Genomic DNA, 21,968 nt, shown 5'->3' with positions numbered 1-21,968 from the left:
CCGGGCGGAGCCGCTCTGCCCGCACCGCCTCGCTCTGCCCCGCGCGGGGGCGGGCTCGGACTCGGGGGGACGCAACGGTCTCGCGTGGCGCTGGCCCCGCCCCCTCCCACAGGACGCTCTTCTGATTGGCGGGCGCGCCCCCAACGCCGCTCCCTCATTGGCGGGCCGGGGCTTCCGTTGGGTTTGAAATCGTGAGGCGGCGGCGGAGGGGCTGCCGTTGGTGTTGCTTGCTCTCTCAGCTGGGCGTCCTCAGGGCTCGTCCCGGGATCTGCTGGCAGGTACGGGGGGCTTGAGGACCCCGCTGTGAGGTGGTGTGAGGCTGGGGCGAAGTGTTGAGTTTCCCTTTGTGAGATTGGGCGCTGCAATGTCGGTGAGCCCTCTGTGAGGGAGGGGGAGGGACAGGCCCGGGGAAGTTCGGGCTCTGTAAGCGCTTTGGAGCTGGGAGGGGCTGTGTCGGGACTTCTTTGTGAGATTGGAGGGCTCGGGGACCGCTCTGGGAGCTTGGGGTGTTATAGGGGTGAGCTGTGGGGCCCCTTTGGGGTTGGGGGAGGGTTCAGGGGCCTTTCTGTGACCCTGCAGTGCCGGGGTTGTTCTGTGAGTTTGGAGGAAGGCTTGGTGACCCCTCTGATGTTGGGATGGTTTGAATTTTTGGGGGGGCTGGTTGAGGGCCCCTCAGTGAGCTTGAGGTGTTTGGGGAGTTTAGCGACTCCTTTGTGAAATTCACGCTTGAGTGCTGTGGGACCGGGGCTATCCCCTTTTCTAGGGGTGTCTGGGGCAGCTCTGAGAGCTTCAGATTAAGATATTTGAGGGTTATTTCTGTCAATTTAAGGATGAAGTCAGGAACTTGGGGGTAATGGGTGGAGCTCAGGTGCTCTGCCCCACTGAAGTGAGGGGCGAGGTGAGGATTTTGGGAGCATCTCTGTGTGTTTGCAGGATTGATGGGGAGCCCGGGTTGAGTCAGGAATAAAGAGGGACCGAGGCAGGGTTGGGTTTGGGGTTTTTTTTTTGAGTTTGTTGTTTTGATTTAAAACATGTCTTGGTGCCATGATGGGCAGGGATGGACTTGCTGCTCCTCCCCTGCAGTCAGGAGAAGGTGATTATGAGAGAGTTGCTTCTCAGGAGAGTGTTTATTTGTTCTGAAGTGAGATATTTGCACTGAAATAAATACATATATATATAGCAGTCAGCTATGTGTCAGTTTGTGTGGAAATGTTCACAGCACGTACCAATTTGCATTGCCTTCAGCGAGTGCTTTGCACATCGGCTGCTGGAGGAGTTCAGAAGGATAATTAAGTAGAAAAATTCCATCTCTGCCCTGCATGTTCAGTGGCTTTTCAGGCATTTGAGACCACGTTGGTGTTTTGGATATTGTGTCCTGGAATTTGTTAAACAACAGGTTAGGCTGAAGCACTTTACAAATGATGGTTAACTGAGGATTAATTACCTGATGTCATGTCACTAAGTTCATGTCAATTCTTAACTGTAGAATGGCAGGTTCCTGCATGTGCCCACAACAATATCCTTCTAAAATAAGGAGCATTTCCATTTTTGTGAACTTTGATAGATCCATGGGAAAGTTTGGGTTGAAAGGGACCTTGAATATCATCTAGGTCCAACCTCCCTCACAGGGACATGGATGCTTTCCAATAGGCCAGGCTGCTCCCAGCCCCATGCAGCCTGGCCTTGAGCTCTGTTTTGCAATAGTGGGAAAACTTTCTGCTTTTCATAATACTTCTGTGCCTTGGACGCTGATTACTTCAGACAAAGATATCAGTAAGGCCACCCTTTCACTTTATCACAGCTGCTAGCTAATGAACTTGTGAAATATTATTTGGATCAAAATTTGACTGCAAACTTTTAAAGTAAAATTATTAATTACTTTTTAGTCTTTTAATTCTAGAAAGAAATTTGATTTTTAGACTTAATATTTAAAGTGGTATATGTATATGGTGTCAATTTATTTGTTTTAGCAATGGTGCACAAGTAGCTCAATGACAAAGCTGAAAAAGTCTCCAAACAAACCTCCCCTGTTTATGGAGCTTGTTTTAGAAGGTGTTGACAACTTTACCACATCCTAGGCTTGCTTCTAAAGTAATTACAGTAAAAAATACAGTTTGTAAAGATTTACTTCATCTGTTGTCTCAATTTTAGGTTGGAATAACGAAAGCAATGACGTTCACTTCAAGTTCTACAAGTGGTTAATGTAAAAATACTTAATCCAAAAACCAAACGGAACTGAAGCATCAATATGATGAATAAAGGAATGAAGGAATAGCTAATACTGGCGTGCTTTGCATGCCTTTGCTTCTGCAGCTATTGTTTGCATTCCATTGCTCATTGAAAGTGCTGCTGTCAGGCTTGCAGACAAAGCAGCTGAGTTCTGTGGAGAGTAGGAAGCAATTTTTCCCGTAAGGATTAATGCCTACATTAATGTGCAGAAATCTTTGGAGGCTTCTGTACAGAAATTTAAATGCAGAGGGGTACGGAGATTGAAAACATGACTTAAAATTTTCAGTCCAAGTGTTCTTGTTACCACTTTGACACTAAAAACAAATGTACGTATAGATTAATCCTAAATATATGATGGAAAAAGGGGCTAAGGATGACATGTTTGGTCAAATCAAGCATTTGAGATCCCTTAGAATGGTTACACATTGCAGAAACCCAGGGTCTCTTCCACTTGATACTGGCTATCTTGCACAGGTGACAAAAGATAATACATCAGCTCATATGAAATAAATTGCTTTGATAGCAGTTTTCCAGATGAATAACTGCACTTCTCAGGTGTCATCCTTCATGGACAGTGCTTATGTTTAGATCTTCCTTGCCTTCTGTCTAGCTCTTTTTTCAAAAGCAGCTGTGCATCCCTGAGTGTTATTGTTAAACCTTTAAAACAGCAATGGCTCCAATGGGAATAAAAAGCAGGTAGAGTTCAAGTGTCTTGAACTACATAGTGTCTTGCCTGGTGTGTTTTAAATGTGCTTTTTCTCTATTTCTAAGTTATTTTCATCCTTACTCTTGGTAGCAGCCCAGGCTTTAGTGTCAAGTCCTTCACACTAATACAGGTAGATCAGTATTTAGCAATCTACTAAAGCTTGTGCATGTCCAGTGTAAGAAGAATATTTCAGAAATACCTTTCTAATGTTGACTTTTATCATTTGCATACCAATAATGTCTCTTCTGCAAAGGATTCCTAAGTACTCTGTGCTTTACAAGAGCAGCATATGCTTAGACAGTGCAGGAAAAGGCTGGTTTGATCCAGGACTCTGATCCCAAACACACCCTAACTAACCACACTCGTTTCTGCTGTTAGCTGGTGTGCAATGTAGTCATGAGGCCATGGGAGTGAACAGGTGACTGTCATCTGTCTCATGTGGCCCTTGCAGGAGCAGTTGTGTTGCTCAGCCGGGTGCCCTGTTCCGGGAGACACGGCTGAACGCCACTGCTGAAGGGGCTGGGAGGGAGGAAACGCTGCAGGTGACAGAGCTGCCTTTAGAGGACAGGCAGGCTAGAGTGTGAGCTGGGGAAGGCACAATTCGCTTCTCAAGCCCCTACCAAAAGCAGAGGGGCTGTACACTGCTGCTTTCAGATCCTTCAGAGTCTCCTGAGATAGACCTTTCCCTGCTTTCAGATCCTTCAGAGTCTCCTGAGATAGACCTTTCCCTGTGAAGCCTTTCCATGCTTCCAACTTTCCCTTTGAAGCTGTTAGTCCTGGCTAGCCAGTGCCAGGCTGCCAACTTCTTCCATTATCTCAAAGTGCATCTGGCTGACCACACCCTCTCATTCATGCTGCGCTGCTGTGTGTGTTGATGTTCTAGAATGAGTCTGCAGATTTTAAATGCAGAAAATGGAGAAAATGGAGGAAGCCTTAAGGACGATTTAACAGCGGAAGACTGCGACTTTTTCTTTGTGCCGCCGGAACCCACAGGGAGACCTTCTATTCTCCGCCTGTCCCAGAAAGAAAACTTGCCGCCAAAAAGTGGGGGAAAAGCGATGAAGGTAAACTTCTGGTTCTGTATTATTTCTATTCTTTCTCTTTCTGTGATAGTTGCCACTGAATGCATGTGCTATTTGGTACTTGAGAAGTAATGCGCTCATGTTTTTCCTTTTTCTTTCCCCCCCACCCCTTTCTTAAAGGTAACCTTTCAAACTCCTCAAAGAGATCCTCACACTAGAAAAATCCTGAGTCCTGCTATGACAGACAAACTTCAGACTGCTTTTGCACTTGACGACTGCCGTGAAGATGTGGCAGATGATGTTTTATTTGCACCCTCAGATGCTGAGTGAGTAGTGTGTTACCCTTATGGGGCATGCTAGAGTTAACTTTCCCTAATGTAATCCTGTATAGTTAAAGTATAATATTCTATAACAAGATGTAAACTATTCAAGAGGAGCAAAATTAATATTGGCAAATGGATGAACTTTTCCAAAGATAACTGTCATTACTTTTAAGAAAATTTTATCTTGAGTGTAATATTAATTATTGAACTTTATTCCTAACTCCTCTGTAACTGATTTCATTAAGGTAACTAATGGTATGGATAAATAGCTTGAGAAGAGATACTGTATGAAACAGTTTTGTATTCTCAACTTGATGTAAGGTTTCTGTGTGAGAATAGAACTATTCTGAAGCTAAGCCTTAAAATATCTTATCTTGTATGTGAAGTACTGTTGTATCTTGAGGACTAAAATCTAAAGAGATAAATCTTCTGAAGGGTTAGATTGATTTGACACCTTGAGCCAGGGAATATTAAGATTTTCTTTAATCTAGCAGCACAAAGTGAATATACCATCAGTCACAAGTGTAAACATGTTTATGTGCCTTTACAGTCTAGCAGCCTGAGTCTCAAAGTGGCTCATAGTAGCTGTTTGTAGAAGAGCATAAAATCTGTAAATGTTTCAATTTGGGGGTGTCATGACAATATTAAATGCAAATTTTGTTACTGCCTTTTAGCCTCCCTTTAAACTAGTATACACATGTGTAATTCTCACCAGCAAGAAGTTTCAGGTCTTAATTTTGCCTTCTCCAAGCAAATACACCTTTTTATTTGTTTTTAACTACCCAGCACTTTTGTTTGATCCCTGTTTTTGTTGTTGGAAGGGGGAGAAAGGCAAAAAGGTGGCAACACTTAAATGTTTAAGTGTGTTTGCTTCAACTGTTTATTTCCATGTACAGTCTAGTTCAGAAGGCTATTTCTGAACTAATCACCACAACTAAATAATGCTATGGTATTTATGCCCCAAATTCATTGCTTGCACAAATAAGCAAAGACTTAGTACTTATGAAGTTCAAGTGAGTTTAAAAGATCAGCACTGAATTGTTTTAGTTGGGGCACGATTGTATGAATGCACTGCTTGTGCTGAACGTGTCCTCTCTAGTTTTAAAATGTGGGGATTTGTTTGTAACAAATCGGTGAAAAGGCTCCGTGTTGCTGAACGGGGGTCACTTTGGACTGGTCACAAGCGACTGACGTTCCGAGCAGGTGTCTCGCTCCTGCCTGGCATTTATTAGGTTAAACGCTGAAGGAAAGTGGGAGGGACCTGAGTAGTCGCAGCCTGGGGCTGAGCTATTGCCGGGAAGAGGTGCTCAAACCGGGTGAGAACAACTTCTTCAGCTCTTATCTCCCGCCTCTGCTTTCGAATTTAGCAAAGTGGAGTTTCTAGTAAGTGCCTTTTAATCATGTTCTGTTCTGCAGCAGATAAGGATGACATATAGAAATAATAACTTTATGGAGGGACAAAACAATGGGAGGAAATCCTCTTTCAGGAAGTAATGGCTTAACTCTCTGTAGTCTGAGGCTAAGCTTTCAGAAGTTGTGTGGAGTTTGGGGAAATAAAGTGGGCAGCAGTAACTGGTAGAATATTCAGCAATAGTGAGTACATAAACACTGTAACCTGTATCTTGCACTAGAAAATCTTGCACGGTCTCTTACCGGAGAAGTGTTTTCTTGTGTATTGCTCTGCTCTTGACATCTGCTGTTGTACAGAATTTAGAGTGCCTGAAGTTCAGGGTCTGGTTTTGTATGTAGGTCCTCCAAAATCAAATGGTGGTGCATGTTTTCGGGGGGGAAATAGTTCCCAGAATGTCCAGACAGAGTAATGACTAGTGTGGGAGGACCTGAATCATGACTTTGTTTGGTCCCAGACTTGAGTCTGTCATGACTCAGATGAATCTGCATGAAGATGGTACCACAAGTTGTGTTTGAGCTGCTGACTGTCAATAACTCCTCCTAAGCAGTGAGTATTTCACTGCCTAGTGAAAGGGCAGTGTCCAAATGGCAATGTCCAAATGCTGTGCTGAGTACAGCAGTGTCTAGGGGTGACTGGCATAAGGTATCAAGGCTGTGTAGAGCAGGTAGCTTAAGAGCACTGGTTAACTTCAGGGGTTGATCTCCCTATGTTTCATAAGTACCAGAGCTCTTAAGCCTTGGATGTTAAGGTGACAACTGAATTTTTGCTGTTTTATTTTGCTGTCAGCTGTCATATTGCAAAAAAAAAAGAAGAAGAAAAAACAAAACTGATTACTCTGACCATGCAAATCTACTTGTGTAAATTTTTCTAATTTCAAACTATGCCTGCAAAGTAACTGTCTTTTTTTTTTTTTTTAATGCAGCACATGTCAACAAAAGCCTGAAGCTGAAACAAGCAATACACAAATGCCAGAGAAGGTCAGCGTAGTTGCTTACCCAGATGATGAGATGCCAGTGAAGAGTCGAGGTTCCTACAATCTTGATTTTGATAACTTAAACGACATCAATCCTTTTCAAAGTTCAGTACAGTTGCCTCATTCTCCTGGAAATCTGCAAAAGTCTCCTGTAAAAGTATCCAACAGCCCTGAGAAAACCATTGAAAAAAGTAATGATTCTCTTCTGCGGGATGATGCAGCTCCTTTTGCTTCAACCACAGCAAGTACAGAGTGTTTAAGTGAAGACAAAGCTCTCATCTCTGAAAAAGAATCTGCACTGAGTGAGCTGGAGTCTAACAAATGCAAGGTGTCACCTAAGCAAGCAGTTGGTGACTCTGAGCAGGGTGTGAAGTCTGCTTCCACAGATGCAAGCCAAGCTGATAATTCAGTGGTATTAGCAGAGGTACCTACACCTCCTGTGCAGTCACCTGGCAGCTTAGGGCCCAGTAGTTCTGATGTGAGCAACTCTCTTAAAACTGGGGAATCAAAACTTCAGAATGTTTCAGTAGCAGAACAAGCCTCTGCACAAGAGTCAAAGCCTGATGAAGAGCTGAGTGTCTCCAAAGAGAAACCTGCAGAAAAGCCTGATGTCACAAAGGCTGGACCAGTAAAACTGGAATTTGACTTTGATAATGCCACTGCTAGAAAACCACCTCCTAAGAAACTAGGTAAAAGACCTGGAATTAAGCCACCTTCCAAAAAAATTCCTATTACCAAAACAAAACCAGAGAATATTGAAGAGCAAAATAAAAGTAGTGTGGAGGATGAAATCCCTATTCCTAAAGCATCTTATCAGTTTGACTGGGACAAGCTTGATGATCCAAACTTTAATCCATTTGGAGGAGGCTCTAAAATTTCCACCTCACCCAAGCGTTCTAAACCCAGCCCTCAGAAAGTTCACCTGCTGGAGGAACAGGAGAGTGCCTCACCAAGAAGGGAACCTCTTCCAGTGGAGCAGGATAACAGGCCAAGTACCTGTGAGACTCCTGAGAAAGAAGAACCCAAAAATCTGTAAGTGAATCTGTGGCTGAATGCAGGAGCACCTTGAATTCATGTGAGCAAAGTTAGATAGTATCTAAAATGAGTCCATTCCTGCTTCTTAGACAGTATCCCTCCCAGGCTGGCACAGTCTGTTGTAATCTGTAACACAATTAATGTTGCAACAGGAAAGATCATAACTGGGGAAGGGAACTCCTGAGATGACTATCTTTAGGCAAAAGGTGTTCTTAAGTCTGGAGAATGGGAGAGAACAGGCTTAGGTGGAAAGAGCATTGTTCAAGAAGTGCTTTCCCCACTTCTCCAAGATTAAAGTGTGGAGAATCAGACTGCTACTGTCCTTAAATAAAACAGGGAAGTAAGCAGCAGTGCTGTGCATGGTGCAGCATGGGAAGGGATCAGGCAGTTTTGTTCTCTGCTGAACTCTGCTGTTTCTTCCCTGCATGTTCTTTGTATCTAAATACTATCTCTAGTAAAAAGACTTGGCTCTGAAGCTGCATTTTTCTTGGCAGCACAGACTTTTTACTTGGTGATGGAATATGTTGTTACCTTTCCTAGAAAGTCTAGTTATTAATGTTGCTATAGACGGTCAGGTGCTTGCCCAAACTAGACTGGCACAAATTGTTCATTTGACAGAAGTGTTTGCACTCTTGCTCCCTGTGTAACGTGATCAGTTAGTGTTTACCAAGGTGAAAAGTGTACTTACTGCTGACAGCACAAGTGGAGCATTGGACTTCCCTAATGAAGTTCAAACCAATAATCACACCTTTGCCATGGAGAGGGGAGAAGGCTGCTTGTAATTCTGTTCTTAATTAAACAAAGAGCCTATCTTTAACTTAAAAAAAGCAATGAGCCTAACAAATGAAAATAAGAGAGCAGTGTTAAGTGAATAGAAATAAATGATGGTGCTGTGACTTTCTGCTTCCCAGGAGACATTACTTCTCATGGTGGGAGAGCTTTCTGTCACCTAAGTTGTCACCAGGCAAGACACTAAATTTACATCCCCACCATCTTTAAAGTTTCCTGTGCTGTTGCAGTAGAATCTCTCAAAGAAGCTGCCTTTGTTCAGTTCATCTGATAATACAGAATTTGAACTGTGTGATGTAAATATTGATATTTTTATTTTGTTTGTTTGTTTTCTTTAGGGAAATTGTTGAGCGGGGTGTGGTAGAAGATGTGCCAAAAGTTCAAGAAGAGAAGCCAGGAGGTCAAGCAGAAACTGAATTTCCAGGAAAAAGAGAAGTGGTAAGGTATAGGAAAGACAGACAGATCTTACAAAGTTGTTCCATGAAACAGAGTTCTCTGGCTTAAAACAATCTTGTGAAACCTATTTCTGATATTTTGTCTAAGAATTAGTGGGTTTTTGCATCTTTAGCAGCTCTAGAAGGAATGTCAGCTGTGCAGACCTGTGTTTTGAAGGTAACATCAGAGACAGCCAAATTGGTGCCTTGGTGTTTAGTATCTTTTTTGATCAGCAATTGCATGTAAGGAAAACATAAAGGTGTGGCTTCTAGAAAAGTGGCTTCTGAGCTGTGCTCACTGTTGGTAGTTTAATTTTTATGCCTGTGAATTCTTGTTTTATTATACTGGCTACCCAGTTAGTTTATGACAAACCAATTTGATCATTAAAATGATTCTCATTGCATTTAAAAATAATTATTTTAACAATTAAAAGGATTTTGTTTTTCTTACCAGGAGAAGCAAATGAGCCCATCTAAAAGATCTCCAGCTAAGGTTGCTTCCTCTCAAGATAATTTGGTCTCTACTGACAGTGGAAAAAAGTCAATGTCTGCAGAAGAAATTAAACCTAGTTCCCCTGGAATTGAAGGCACAGCAGATGAGACAGCTGGTGCTGTACCTGAAGAGCTCTTCAGACCATCATCAGAAGGTAAGGGCGTTTCTTTTAGACAGACTGAAAATGTGTTGTTTGAGTGTATAGATAATTTTCTACCTAAGTTCTATTATGGATAGTTTTTTCTCTCATTTTGCCCTTCTGAAAGGACTCCAGACCCCACAAAGACTAGCAGTGCTGGGAAATGTATCTAAGCCTAAGTTGAGAAAGCTGGCTATTAGAATTCAGTGGTCTGTGGGGATTGATTTTAGGCTGGTACAAAAGCTGTCTTTTTATCAGTGGCAGTTTCTGGGCTGAAAAATGGCTCCCTTAAAATAATTTCTGGTGTTAAGGGCTTTGTAAACTGAGAGCTTGAGAGCTGTACACCTGTGTTTGTTAGACTTGTAGGTTACTGCAGGCCTTACACCATAATATGAAACCAGTAGTGCTGAGTGATCTTCCTGACAAGGATGCTTGTCTTGAGAGCTTCCTTACATGGCTGTGATTTAACTATTTGGAAGGGCTATTCCTGGTAGCATTGTGTGGAAGGATGAGCAAATGGTTTGGCTGCAGTGCAGTCTGTCATTTAACCTTCACACTGGAGTGGAATCACTGTTTTGGGAAATGGTTATAATTTATCCTTCAAATACGAGCTGTGTGCTAATTTTAGTGGTGAGATTCACAATCTTGCTCTTTCACGGGGTCTTGTGTGTAACAGAATATCGGAGTTGTTGCTTTAGCCATAGAACAACAGTCCTTCAACTGTGTGTTAAACCCTATGTGTTCCTACAAGTACTTGGGAACAAATGGAAGTTATAAGTTTGCATAGCTTAGAGATCTTTGCTTTTTTCAGGTCTGGATAGAAAGACATTTTAACCAATGAAGAGCTAGAAGTTGAGACTGAGAGCAGGGATTTATTTGTTTTATGCACATGTGTTTGTTTCTGTCTGTGGTAGAACAATTTGGCAGTATTGCATTTTCATTGTATTGTTTCTTCATTTTCCAGTTTTTGGAATGGGCATAGACTATCTGGAACAGTTTGGGTCTTCATCAGTAAGTATGATGTTAAATATTTTGCTTACCTTCCTGTCAGTGTGGTGAGGAAAGCAAAGATGAAAGTGTCAAGCCTTAAATGTTTTAATGAATTAACTTCTCTTTGAATTGTCCACAGAAATTGTCAGGTATTCCAAAGGAATGTGATGACAAGGCTGGGGAAGGGGTGATGGTGCAAGGAAATGTAGTTATAAGCAATTTAACTAAAAATCAAAGGTCTCTGGCTGTCAGTGTGCTGAGGTGTTATTTTTCTTTAATAGCACTGAAACTGAGGTGAATGATGTTTCACTTCTGGCCCAAACTGCTAGAAGATGATGCTTTAAAAGTGCAGGATCATTGTTTTAGAGAGTTTTTCTAAGCTCTTTTGCTTTACAGCCAGTTTGAGAAAATCTGTCTCTAAGTGAGGCTTGTCATGTTTTAATTAGTTTAGTTATTCTTACTATTATTCTGGATCCAAGCAGGAGAATATCTGAGCAGTGAATGCACTGAATTGAAATTGTTTTAGTCATGCTGTGTTTGTCCATATGATTTTATAAGTGAAGAGAAAATGGCATACACTGTTTTTTCAGCTTATAATACTATTTCCCTGTGTCTTCTGGTTGGGAATAGTTCATTAATGTTTGCTCTTTTGATTCAGTCTGTGAGCAGATTGAGCTCTCTTCATATTACATAAGGACTTAAGCATGTGGGCATGGAGTTCTCTTATGTAATTTTCCTCCTGAGAACAGTGCTCTGGCCACTGAAGAATAGGCTCACCCACTCTTCAGAGGATTATTTGTGTGTGGGTGGGATGTGTGTGTTGAGCTCTGAAGCAGATCTGTCAGTTTATGCCTCTTTCCCCCCTTCAGTTCAAAGAATCAGCCTTGAGGAAACAGTCGCTGTATTTGAAGTTTGACCCTCTGTTGAGAGACAGTCCAAGAAAACCAGTTTATGGTACTATTGAATTAAGTGAGAGTATCATCACAGCTCCATCTCAGCCTGGGTAGGTATTGACTTTACATAAAATCAGAGTTGTTTAGCTTGGAAAAGATTTTTCAGATTGTCAAGTCCAACAGTTAACCCAGCATTGTGAAGTTCCCCACTGAGCCATGTCCCTAAGTGCAACATACACACATCTTTTAAATAACTGCAGGTCTGGTGACTTGCCTGTTCCAATGCTTGATCACCCTTTCAGTGAAGAATTTCCCCTAATATCCCATCTAAACCTCCCCTGGTGCAATTTGAGGCTGTTTGTTTCATCCAGACTTATTCCTTGGGAGACTGACCCTCATGTCACTACAAACTCCCCTCAGGTTGTAGAGAGTGAGAAAGTTCCCCTGAGCCTCCTTTTCTCCAGGCTGAGCCCTGTCAGTTGCCCCTCATCAGATTTTGCTCCAGACCCTTCCCCAGCTCTGTGCCCTCCTCTAGACATGCTCCAGCACCTCTTGACCTTATAGTGAGAGGCCTGAAAGTGAACACAGGATTCAAGGTGTGGCTTCACCAGTGCTGGGTACAGGGAGACAATCACTGGCCAGCCTCTGGACTGACTGCTGCTGGTACAGGAGCTTTGCAAAGAAAGACAGCACTTGAATTTAATGGTGTTATGTTTGTTCATTTTTAGGCCTGTTGTTGATTTAAGTACAGTGCCTGAGGAAGCTGGAAAGCCTCTAGTGAGTCTTGAGAGTGAAGAAAAACCAAAAGGACTAGATCTTCTGGGGACTTTTACAACTTCTGTAAGGGTATCTGGAATGCTATCAGGCTTCATGTTGATAGTTTAGGAAGGGGATAGACTAGGTTCTGAATTTAAGACTTCGGCAGGTATTTTAGGGATTGCAGAATCTGATAAATGTTTACTTAAATGGTTGTTTTAAATCAGGTTGGATACTCATTTATATTGAAGTTGAACTTTGTGATGAACATTTTCTTAAGTATTAAAAGTATTTTTTGTGGAAGCTGATGCCTTTTACACGGTCTAAGGGAATTTGAGCTGTTTTTAAGAATGCTCTAGTCAAGCAATCTTTTTAAATGCAAGTCAAGCTTCAAAAGGCAAGCTATATTTTGTAATTTCATTGGTGGTATGAAAAGCACTTAGGTTAAGCTGGATGCTCTTGCAGCTATGGTTTACAGTTTGAACAGATCTGCCTGTAGCAGCTCATCCTGAAATGATCTCTTGCTTGTGAGGAACTGCATGACGTCATCTGCTTTGCTTCTGATAGATGTAATTGGTGGATAGCGGTTTTGGTTCTACCTCTTAGGTATTTCTTAGAGCTAAGTGGTCAGCTTCAAGGTAAGAAAGTTTTATGCTAACAAAGTTGTGCAGGTATCTGGTGTGTTTAAGTGAGATACACTGACTTCAAATAACATGCATGCACCTTATCAGTAGTATGACAGTAAGAATCTGTTTAAACTTTGCATTTTTCTTTTCTTTACAGGCTGATCCCCTAATTCCAGACTCCCTGAGTAGTGATGTTCCTCCAGTCCCTTTTGCTACTTCTACAAACACTGCGGTGGATGCTATTATAGATGTGCTAAAATATAGCCAAAAAGACATGGATGCAGCTGTTGAACTGGTGAAGAGAGAGGTATGGTGGCGCTTCCAAAGGAGAACTTGGCATAGCCTTGGAAGGTTCTTTTGTTTGGATTATCTGGGATAAGTTTTTCTCATCATACTTGACATAAGTATGTCCTTCTGAAAAGCTTGCTGTGGACTTGATGGGTGCTGTAGGTATAGAACTTTTTAGAGCTAACACTTAGGGACATAGGACAAACTTCATTGTTAGTCAGGTTCTGCCTTGTATCTGGTCACTATTAGAAGGCACCTGTTATCAGATGGGATAGTTAGGCTTAATATCAGTGATCTGGGTACTTTTTACTCAAGAAGCAGGAATACATTTTCATGCCAATGGAAGAGAGTGACTTATGTAACTTCCCTAAGAAAAGATAAAGCTGTAGTGCCAGTTCAGTGCTATGATCAGTTCTTTTCTTGTGGGACCTGAATGCATAAGAGCATGTCCAGTTGAGAAAGTGAAGGTGAGGTCTGGAGCTCACTCCAGAGGATAAAAACATTAGTGAAGGAGGGAAGAAGTAGTTGGTAAGATTTTAAGCCTGTTCTGTAATTGCAGAAATTGCCTTTAAAAGCCCATCTTCTGACTGATGCAAGAAGACTCATATATCCACTTACTTCAACAACTGGAGTACTTGATTCATTATGACTTCTGAGATATGTTACCTTACAAACACTAAATAATGTAAGAGGAGCATTTAAGTATAAATATCCTTAAAGCTACTTGTATCACTTCAGCAAAAGATGGACCTTCCAAAATTCCTGACTGCTGTACTGTAGGCAGTGGCATTAGGGGCACCAAACAAAGATGACCTGTGATTATTTGCTGCTTAAGTTCTTCTTTTGTTTTAGAGTGCAGAAATAGTGGCTTTTTTAGGAATAACTTTTACTTTGTGTCATTTAGGAGGTGACTTTCACTCAACATATTGTCTAGTACAAGAAAATAAATGTAGCTTTGACAGGGGACAGCTTTTATTGCATTGATCTAAAACTAAGAACCTATATAATAGTGGGGGGTTAAACTTGTAATATCATTAAAATGCTGCTCTTTCATGTTGGAAAGAGCTACTTTAAACCTGCAAACACTGTTGTAGGTGTGACTGGATGACTCCAGCTGTGTCACTTAAATAAAAATGCCTGGAATTACAATATCAACCTGAAAGGAAGACAGGCTAAATTTTTTTTTTTTTTTTCTATCTGTGAAACAATTCAGGAATAGGAGGAAAGTGAAAACCTGTTTTCCTTCTCAGCAAATACAGCACTTATGGAAGCCTGCTTTTTTGGGTTCTACTGAACCCGTTTTGAGCTTGCAAGTGCCAGTTTCCAATTTGTTTCCACTTTCACTTTGCTTTTGTAATATTTTTTCCTAGCTTAGCTATCACTACTTGTCTTAAAAGTACATTCTATTTTTGCTAGTATCCTGCTTCCTGTCACCTGAAATATTGCAATATATTTAAAATTAGATTCCTCTAAAATACTGAAAAATCAGTGTACTACAGTTTACTGTGTAGTTTTGTGACAAAACCAGCAAACTAGCAATAATCATGTGCTTCTACTTTCTCTTTTATTTTTTTAAAATTCCAGGTTATTTTATGTATTTTGAGCCTCTTGTCATTGAAGGCCTCCCACAGTGCAGTCAGCTCTGTGGTTACAGCTCTTAACTTGTTATGGAGCTTGCACAAAGTGTTTAGCAAAGAGTATTTGTGCTGCTTAATTCTGTTACTGTGAGCTCTGCTTTAGTTTAGCTATCATTGTTCTCAAATGAATTGAGGCATCTTTTAATCCTCCCCCTTTCCACTTCCCCTAATTTAGTGTTGAGTAAAAGTTACTGCAAACAGCATTTTGATCTTGAACAGCCTTCTGGTATTTGTTCTCTCATATGTTAATATTAGCAGGTTTGTGAAGTGCTTTTTTTTGTCTGCCCTGTAAATAAGAAGGAAATGTGTGTCACTTGCCAGAATGTTCCTTGGTCCATTGTGTTCTCTCAGAGGTTATAGCTGAGTTGACTCTGATCTTGCCATTTAACAAGATACTAGCAATGTGCTGGGAATCATATATGCAAAATCTACGTATTAATCTAAATTTTATTTGAGTCAAGTTTGTAATTAAACAATTTTGATTCTGTTAAGAAATTAAAACTTATTTCTCTCTCTGTATTAATTTCAAGTTGCCCTTCAGACTGTTTTTAGTATCAAATCTTTTATCTCTTGTTGTGCAAAAAGTAAAGGCTTACCTTTTCACCCTCAAAGGTTCAAGAGAAAGAGCTGGAGATTGAGAAATGGAATCAGAAGTATAATAAGCTTCATACGGAGTACAAAGAAATGGGGTATGAATCTGTCCTGACTTTTATATCTACTTAGTTATTCCAGATGCTTTTTCTAATGTATGTTCAACTTTTCTTTTTCATGGTTTTTAGAAAAATAGTTGCTGAATTTGAACAGACAATAACACAAATTATGGGTAAGTTCCATATTTACACTTGGAGTGTGTCAGGGGCTGGGATGTAAGGTTTAAGACAAGATAGACTCACAATTTTATGCATATCCATAGACATGATATCACTCGATAGGTAATGATGACCTTTTGAATCAGGCATGAACACAACTTTTTCTTATTCTTCACTGGAGCTGTTGGTCTTTTAAAACTGGCAGATCCAGTTGTCAGCACTCTGTGTTTAATTGTTCATTCTCTGGCATCATTTAAGTGGCAAGGTATCACTAGAAGTTGTTGCTGGAGGATTTGGCCTTTTGCTTTAGTCAAGTTTGTGGCTTCAAAACTAGGAAAGACATCCAGTGAAGCTCTTGTATAGTTCACTTTCTTACCTCAAAGCTGAATTAGGCACATCTGAGCCAGCTTTTCTGTGCTCCTCTAAGGTCATGGGAAACATAGCTTGGGTGTACTAACCCAAACCTCTTCTGAAAGTCTGCTGTGCTAGTCTGACTTGTTATCCCAGTCTCCTCCAGATCTTCCAGCTGTTGTGTATGTTTAATGAAAAATACTTTTGGATCCTTGCTTCTATCACAACATTCAAGGTTCCTGTAACAGTGAACTGTAGTGGAGCAGGAAAAAAAATGCTTTTGGCAAGCACATGGTCATGGTGTTGAATGGCTTTAAGTTTGGTGTGAGGTAATGTGTAACAAAGATACAAAGACTTCTTAAGCGCACAGATGGGGTGTCCTTACAGGTGAGAGGCTATTTTATGAAAACCTTCCTAAGGGGAAGAATTGAAGGTGTGGCGGTTACTGTCTGTACTATGGAACTGGTTTTATGCTAAAGCAATAACTATCATGGGTTAACTCCACTCTAGAGGATGCTCAGAAGCAGAAGGAAGCCTCAAGGAAAGAAATACAGAAGCTGATGGAAGAAAAGCAGCAAGCTATTTCAGATCTGAACTCTATGGAGAAGTCCTTCTCTGAAATCTTCAAACGACTTGAGAAACAGAAAGAGGTGTTAGAGGGTTACCACAAAGTAAGATGATTTAATGCAAATAATACCCTTCACTAAATCTCATTTATTTTGGGAGAGGAAATGGTGTAATTTCTAGAGCAGCCATTAATTAGGTAGTGTAAGGACTACCTGTAAAACCAGGTGCTAAGTTGTTTATTTAAAGATGATTAAAACACTAATTTGTTGTATTTAGTGACTGACTTAAAGTAAGATAATATCTTAGAAGGTGAAGTTTCTTCAAACAGAAGTGAGCTGTTTTCTTGCTGCAGCACATCTCTTTTGCTAATCATAAAGACTCTCATGTGGCAGCTGCTGCATAAGAGCAGCTTGTTTTCCCTACACCATATTGAATGGATGCTGGAGAGGATGTGCAATTACAAGTCAGAATAATAGGTTATTAGGTGCTCCCTACTAAGATGCCTGTGGCTTTTTTCTAAAGCTAAAGTCAAGGCTTTGTTCTGCAGCTTCGTCAGAGGCTGGAGGAAAGAAGGTAAGGAGTGTAAGCTATGGTTTCTTACTCCATGAAATGCATGAAAATTGATTCAGTTGGTGCTTTAAAAAGTGCCTTCAGATTTTTTTTGTTCAATTATCTTAATGTCCCTGTTTACTAAAAAACTCAGAAACTAGTCCCTTAGAAGTTTCATGCTAGTCTAGGTTTTCGAAACAGGTATAGTGTCTGTTAAAACTTCAGTTTCTTCTTTGCTAACATGTCAGGCTTCCTTCATCTTGTGTCCCTTCCCTCTCCACTCTAAGTTCAGAAGCCCTTTCCTTAGCACAGAGATAAACATTGCTTGGAAACACAATTATTAAATTCAAGACCTGCAATTAGTAGAGTCTTAGCAATTGTTTCAAACAGTTCCAGCTTCCTACAATGGCTAATAAAATATGCTCATAGTGGGAGCTATGGAGTTACCAGGGTAATGTTCTTGCTGTTAGTGTTGGATTTCTTTACATCATGGTCCAAAGCCTGAATCTTTCTGTGGGTTCTTTGGTGAAGTTGGATTTCTAGCTATTCTTGTGGCAATTGTAACTTAATACAAAGCTGATTTTAAAAAAATTGGAGTAAACCAAACAAAACCAATCAGTGGCTGTTGTTTTAGTGGCCTTCTTTACTAGAGTTTGCTACTGAATAATTTGTTGGGGGCAAATATGATGAATAAATGTTTGCAAGGTTAAGATAGTTGAAAGGAAGCAGTTTAGTCCATATAGGCATGTGGGATTTCATAGTTGTTTCTGGAACTGCAGTGAGCAAATACTGCCCCTCAGGTGTAGTCAAATAACCCCATTGTCAAGTGGGGAAACCCCTCCCTCTACTAGCTTAAACAACTAACTGAACTTCTTTGGGTTTTGGGTCAGAATGAAGAAGTTCTGAAGAAATGTGCAGAAGATTACTTGGCTAGAATTAAAAAAGAGGAGCAGAGATACCAGGCACTGAAAGCCCATGCTGAAGAAAAGCTGCAGCAGTAAGTACCATGTAAAAAAGCCAGGTACCAGGAATGGCACACACAGTTTTCACAGTAGCTGCAGAATGTGGTTCAATAGTGCCAAAACCAGGCTTAAATATACTTCATCTAGTAATTAATCTCAAGTACAAGCGCTGTCCGAGGGGAATGTAAGCACCATGTTGTGCCTGTTTCAGAGCCAATGAGGAAATTGCCCAGGTCCGCAGCAAAGCCAAGTCAGAGACTGCAGCACTGCAAGCCACTCTGCGCAAGGAGCAGATGAGGATCCAGTCTCTAGAGAGGAGCCTTGAACAAAAGGTCAGTCACAGCACCATGGGTGAGTCTGCTCAAGCTATTGCCTTGGCCTAAGAACTCCCTGGTATCAGGGCTAGGAGGAGCCTTGCTGGCTGTGCTGGTTTGGATGGCTGCTCTCCTGGCAGGCTTTGGGAACTTACCATTGAGACCTGATGTAAGTGTTGTGTCAGGACTTGTCTGTATGTTTAGATTTTTTTTTTTGGAGCACAAGGTTCATTTCCAAACCAGTCTGGGCTCCTGTGTCAGGAGGTTACTGAAGGAGGTGGCGATTACAGTTACATATGGTGCAGAGCAGAATCTGGGAGTAAATTTGAATAACTGTCTGGCTCAGCTTGTTCGTGAGCATGACTTGTAAGCTGTTAGCACATATTTAACTGTATGTGACTCAAGTTTTCAGTGTTGTTCAGGCCATTAGTCCTTGTACTTTATATTGTTTCATATTGAATAGGTGAAGTCTCAGAATGTTTTGTGAAGGCATATCCTTTGTTGGAAGCCTTCAAAGGAATAAGCTTTCTGAAGTTTAAAAGTCACTGCTGGAAGTGCATGCTCTTAGTTTTACTGTATTTTTGTTGCTGCCAGTATTGAAGACTCAAAAGTTGATAACGCTGACAGATTCCTGTTATGGAAAAAACCCATATTTGTGAGTCTTCAGGTTTATGGCTGAAGTTTGCATAGCAGAGGAAACAGTAGGCCTGTAACTGGAGAGATGAGACAAACCATTTAACACAGAACTAGGTTTGGTCTTGTCATAAATACAGTAACACTATAAGAGTTCTTATTGAAATGGTTTAATTGTTCCATAAGGAATGGAAATTTCTACAAACTGGAAATTTTCACATGTCAGTAAAAGTATCAAGGCATCATTTTACAGAGTCCTTCTTGTGAAGATTAAAATCTAGATTGTCCATGTCCTGAGTTTTGGTGTATCTAACAGAGGCTGAGCCCCAAAAGCCTTGTTTCCCTGGATCAGTTGGTCTCCATGTGTTGTGGGAATGTCTCTGGAAGAAGCAGAAACAGTATACTGGATTTCATTTCTCATTTCCTGAGGCTCCTAAGGATGCCATGTGATCTTTGGCATAGTAGACTCTCCTTTACATTAAATTTGCATGAGCCACTATCATGTATCACTATTGCATGTACTGGCAAACAGGACTTACTGCAATCAGCTCACTACAAGGTTCTAACATAGTTTGGACATACCTGAAACTCACTCTTTTCTTTCTTCCACAGACTAAAGAAAATGATGAATTAACAAAAATCTGTGATGACTTGATCTTGAAGATTGAAAAAAATTGATATCTTAACTGTTTTGTAAATATGTTTATTTTCTTTGACTTGCTGTCTTGTGTGTTCATTCACTTTTTTAATGTATGTGGGGAAAAAATAAAATTCTTGATTCACACTTCCATATTGTTGGCTGTATCTTTTGTAGGAAACATCTATTAACTTATGTTAAATTGCTGCTTCCAATGAACAATGTCTTTCATAGCATTTTCACACATTGCTCAAAGGAAAAACTCTTAATCAGTGTACCTTCAGTCTGTGACCTGTGTAATAACTTCAGAGTTCTATACTCCTGACCTGGCTTTGCTGGGGAGAGTTGCCATGGGCACTATCTCCATTTTGCTCTTGCTGTTCTCTCACTTAAGTCATTCCAGAGTTACCAGATTGAAGTAAAACTGAACCTGCACAAATGCTGTCAAGTGTTTAGTAATGTAAAAAGATTTGGAATTTAACTTTGGCTTTGGTTTGTGTGTTTGGGTTTTTATAATTAGGAGGAGCTGGAGTGATTTTGTTTTTGCACATCAGCTAAGCAGAGGGTTTAATGGCAGGACTGATGGCTGCTCTCCTTCTCTGGGGTTTTCCATGTCATTAGTCTGTCTGACACTATGGCTATAAAATGGTCAGTCAATCTCCCTGGCCCTGCCCATAGTGGAGAACCTTGAGAGCCTTGGGCTGCAGGTCACAGGCCATGATGAAGTCAGCCCTAGGCAATAGCAGACACTTGGATAAGATCAGTCCTGCTGTCTGTCTGTTATTACCTGAAATTACTTGGGAGGTTATTCCCTCACTTCCCTGACTTGTAGGTGCATCTCCCTCAGAAGGGCTGTTGCTGCTGAGTGTGCTGAGCTGCACTTGGAGCCCTTCCCTTAAATCTGACCTTGTGCTATGCCTGGGCAGGTGGGAAATTAGCAGCAACGCCTTCAAGTCCAGAATCCACTCCTCTGTGAGGCAGCTCCTGCTCAGTGTAGGTAGCAGGAACTCCCTATAGATCAAAGTTAATTAGTAAACATGCTTCAGGTTTGTGCTTTGTGGGGTTTTCTTTGTGATTCCTGCACTAATGTGAGAGGGGGACAGCAGTGGCAATGATATTAAATGCCTGGCTCTTGTGGAAGTTGTGCTGTACTTTCTAACTTACAGCTTAGGAAAGTGGCAGGTGGAAGAGGAGAAGAAATAGCCATAGAAGAGTACACAAAACCAAAGTTCACTATCCCCTACCTCAACTTCAGCTTGTAAGATGCCCTTGGGCTGTTCCTTTGTAAATAACCATATTGATGAGATGACCCAGAGGTGTTAGAAAGTCTCTTTTTCCCGGACTCAAGACCAAAGAAGTTGTTGAAATTCCTTGGCTCTCATTCCCAAGGTTGTTTATTTGCTCTTATCTAAGACATTGTCTTTCTGACCTGCTGAGGTCTGTCTGGTGGGTTGGGTTGAAGCACACTGAACGCCCTCAGGGCAGTGTTATCATTTTATATGAAAAACTATGTGTACTTTATTTACAACCATTTTCTAATACCTATCACCTATGTTAGACAGTCTGTCTCTACTCTAAACCAATCCAAAAGTGCTACCATCACAGCAGAAGATGGAGGACCAGAAGGAGAAAGACAGGACTTGCTCAGATTCCTCCATCTTTGCCTCTTGGACCCCCACTCTAAAAGCCCCAAAATTCTACTTTTCCACCCTGTGATAAATTCACTAGCATTCTACTCAAACCCTTGTGGCTTGTAACTCCTCACACAAAGTTGGTAATTTTTTCCATGGGCTAAAATCAAAGGCAGAGGTGTCTTTGACTCCATGCCAGGGTCTCAAATCCTCCAGGGCAGCCAAAAGAATGTCCTGGGTTGCAACAATGGGAAATATTGTACTTGGTCTAATTTGGGAAATGTCTTAGTTATGGAAACAAATTTTCACTAGATTTGCAATAAAATGGTTTAAAAGGGACATCAAGATCATCTCATTCCAACCCCTGGTCATGGCCTTCCATGAGACCAGGGTGCTTGGAGCCCCATCCAGCCTGGCCTTGACCACTTCCAGCGTGAATTATCCACAGATTCCCTGGGCAGCACACGAGGCTGGCGTTGGAGCTGCTGCTGCTATTAGGCTACAATTAGCAAGGGCTCAGCGTTCAGTCCCAGAGGCCAGGCCTGAGCTTTGCTCCCTGGTGTTGGATCGTGGCTGTGGTGTGATGAGCCAGACTGCTCTGGGGGATTGATTGATTGATTGATTGATTGGCTGAAGCTGCTGTTCTACAATAGACCAATGTGTGGTGCAGGCTCACTTTGTACATTGTGCATAAAAAGAGGGCAGCAAAGGGCTGAGCATTTCAGGAAAAAATGGATATTTATTAGGGATAAAGCCTGCAATCATAAATAT

General features: G+C 41.2%; 1 protein-coding gene across 3 annotated transcripts; it reads left to right on the top strand.

Moving 5' to 3' along the window:
- The first annotated feature begins 167 nt into the window (after nucleotides 1-167).
- Nucleotides 168-19,719, top strand: TACC3 (transforming acidic coiled-coil containing protein 3). 3 transcript variants are annotated; one of them, XM_059470353.1, is made up of 16 exons: nucleotides 168-278; nucleotides 3,819-3,999; nucleotides 4,138-4,283; nucleotides 6,614-7,696; nucleotides 8,827-8,926; nucleotides 9,377-9,569; nucleotides 10,519-10,565; nucleotides 11,414-11,547; nucleotides 12,166-12,277; nucleotides 12,977-13,126; nucleotides 15,357-15,433; nucleotides 15,524-15,567; nucleotides 16,415-16,575; nucleotides 17,911-18,017; nucleotides 18,194-18,314; nucleotides 19,542-19,719. In XM_059470353.1, exons 2-16 carry the CDS (start codon nucleotides 3,820-3,822, stop codon nucleotides 19,605-19,607), a joined length of 2,721 nt encoding a protein of 906 aa, XP_059326336.1. In that variant the 5' UTR covers nucleotides 168-278; nucleotide 3,819; the 3' UTR covers nucleotides 19,608-19,719. The 3 variants fall into 3 exon arrangements, with proteins under 3 accessions (XP_059326336.1, XP_059326335.1, XP_059326337.1); XM_059470352.1 differs by having other exon boundaries at nucleotides 12,166-12,283; XM_059470354.1 differs by lacking the exons at nucleotides 11,414-11,547; nucleotides 12,166-12,277.
- The last annotated feature ends 2,249 nt before the right edge of the window (nucleotides 19,720-21,968 follow it).

Source organism: Ammospiza nelsoni, chromosome 4 (genome assembly GCF_027579445.1).
Source record: "Ammospiza nelsoni isolate bAmmNel1 chromosome 4, bAmmNel1.pri, whole genome shotgun sequence".
NCBI lineage: Eukaryota > Metazoa > Chordata > Aves > Passeriformes > Passerellidae > Ammospiza > Ammospiza nelsoni.
The sequence above is the reverse complement of the archived record's forward strand: the minus strand, read 5'-3'. Positions and strand labels throughout refer to the sequence as shown.